The sequence below is a fragment of the Ammodytes marinus genome (assembly GCF_949987685.1).
Source record: "Ammodytes marinus genome assembly, contig: scaffold_36, whole genome shotgun sequence".
Lineage (NCBI taxonomy): Eukaryota > Metazoa > Chordata > Actinopteri > Uranoscopiformes > Ammodytidae > Ammodytes > Ammodytes marinus.
In genome coordinates this window covers 388,014-390,513 of record NW_027648283.1, presented here as the reverse complement: position 1 = coordinate 390,513, position 2,500 = coordinate 388,014, and the positions used below count along the sequence as shown (strand labels likewise).

The window sequence follows — 2,500 nt, the reverse complement described above, 5'->3', positions numbered from 1 at the left end:
TGTTAACGTTATGTGACTAATAAAGTTTGGTTTGATCCTCAGGACGCCGTCATGACAACAGGCCAGATCCCCACGCTGCTGCCGAGCGTCCACGAGCTCGACCTCTTCAGGTGTGTGTGTGTGTGTGTGTGTGTGTGTGTGTGTGTGTGTGTGTGTGTGTGTGTGTGTGTGTGTGTGTGTGTGTGTGTGTGTGTGTGTGTGTGTGTGTGTGTGTGTGTGTGTGTGTGTGTGTGTGTAAGTAATCAACCCTGCGTTCCAATCCCCATACTATCTACTACTTAGTATGGTAGAAAAAAGATTTAGGATGTCCCGATTCTTGTGGCCAGATTTAGGATGGTTAGAAGTACCCGGATGTCCTACTTCATGCGGCCAAGATTGTTATAGTGTTGAAAAGTGCATCCTATTTGGGCGATTCTGACCCACAATCCAGTGCGCACGTGAAGTGACGTAACATCGACGAAGCCTCCATATGAAAACAAACGGGGATGAGACGGATATAAAAGCAAGAGGCAAGATCAAGGAGCCATGTTAGGATGAAATAAATAAGTTAAAGTATGTCCCAATAGTATGCCTACTGCATCCTAATTAGATTATTTTTATCGTCAGATGTAGTATGTAGAATAGAAAAAAGGAAGAGTATGAGATTTGGAACGCAGGGCAAGTGTGCAAGTGAACAAGTATGCACGTTTATGAGCTTAGAATGAGCCTTTTATATCTACATACACTCAACAAAAATATAAACGCAACACTTTTGTTTTTGCTCCCATTTTTCATGAGATGGACTTAAAGATCTAAAATTCATTCCAGATACACAATTGTACCATTTCTCTCAAACATTGTTCACAAATCTGTCTAAATGTGTGATAGTGCGCACTTCTGCTTTGCTGAGATAATCCATCCCACCTCACAGGTGTGCCACATCAAGATGCTGATCTGACATCATGATTAGTGCACAGGTGTACCTTAGACTGTCCACAATAAAAGGCCACCCTGAAATGTGCATTTTTTGCTTTATTGGGGGTCTGGGGACTCAGAACCAGTCAGTATCTGGTGTGACCACCATTTGCCTCATGCAGTGCAACACATCTTCTTCGCATAGAGTTTATCAGATTGTCAATTGTGGCCTGTGGAATGTTGGTCCACTCCTCTTCAATGGCTGTGCGAAGTTGCTGGAGACGGCTTATGGTGGAGAAATGAACCTTCAATGCACGAGCAACAGATCTGGTTGACATTCCTGCTGTCAGCATGCCAATTGCACGCTCCCTCAATGCTTGTGGCATCTGTGGCATTTTGCTGTGAGACAAAACTGCACATTTCAGGGTGGCCTTTTATTGTGGACAGTCTAAGGCACACCTGTGCACTAATCATACATACATACAGTACATAAACAAACCTTGAATAAATTAATAAATAAATGAATAAATAAACAAACCACCTTTGACCTTTGCCCTCCAGGTGTTTCCAGCCGTTGCTCGTTCACCTCACGTTGCTATGGGAGCTGCTGTTGCTAGGGGAACCGCTAGTCGTCATGGCGCCATCTCCCACCGTCTCCTCGGAAACCGTGATGGCGCTGGTCAGGTGACTGAATTATTAAAAAAAAAACTGTAAAGGTGTAGTCAGTGATTCTGGAGAACGCTTGTTGTCAAAATCACTTTCTATCTAAATCAGTGAATATCTCCTCATGATCCACTACCTGTCTGTACTGTGTGTGAGCTGGAAACAAGCCAGTGTTAATACCCAGCCTAGGCTCTGTAAACAGGGTTAATACACAGCCCAGGCTCTGTAAACCTGTTAATACACAGCCTAGGCTCTGTAAACAGGGTTAACACACAGCCTACGCTCTGTAAACAGGGTTAATACACAGCCCAGGCTCTGTAAACAGGGTTAATACACAGCCCAGGCTCTGTAAACCTGTTAATACACAGCCCAGGCTCTGTAAACAGGGTTAATACACAGCCCAGGCTCTGTAAACCTGTTAATACACAGCCCAGGCTCTGTAAACCTGTTAATACACAGCCCAGGCTCTGTGAACTGGCATGTAAACAAAGGGGCCACCGTAGCAAGTTGACTGCAAGCTCACTCCAGAATAGCTGACTCCACCACAAAACATGAATGTCTTTGTCCTTGTTTGTCTGTCTGTTACTGTGTGTGTGTGTGTGTGTGTGTGTGTGTTTTATAGACTTGTGTATTCCCCATATTAATCTCTCTCTCTCTCTCTCTCTCTCTCTCTCTCTCTCTCTCTCTCTCTCTCTCTCTCTCTCTCTCTCTCTCTCTCAGTTCTATACTAACCTAATGTCTCTCTATTTATTTTTTTATTTATTTATTTAGAAGTTTATTGAGCAGGGACAAATGCATTGGACATTGTTTCATATGAAATATAAAATAGATGCCATGCATACAGGTTTCTAGTCCAGACTAATTTGCAGCCCCTGTCCCTCTCTCTCTCTCTTAGTCTAACACTAACCTAATGTCTCTCTCTCCCTCTCCCCCTGTCCCTGAT

General features: G+C 43.7%; 1 protein-coding gene across 2 annotated transcripts in view; it reads left to right on the top strand.

The window, feature by feature from the left end:
- The window catches only part of dennd6b (DENN/MADD domain containing 6B), a 22,786-nt gene that overhangs the window by 7,866 nt on the left and 12,420 nt on the right, over window positions 1-2,500 (top strand). For both annotated transcript variants that reach the window (XM_080054689.1, XM_080054690.1), the window contains 2 exons: window positions 43-110; window positions 1,456-1,578. In XM_080054689.1, the coding sequence (XP_079910815.1) occupies window positions 43-110; window positions 1,456-1,578 (191 nt within the window). The remainder of the gene's footprint in view (window positions 1-42; window positions 111-1,455; window positions 1,579-2,500) is intronic.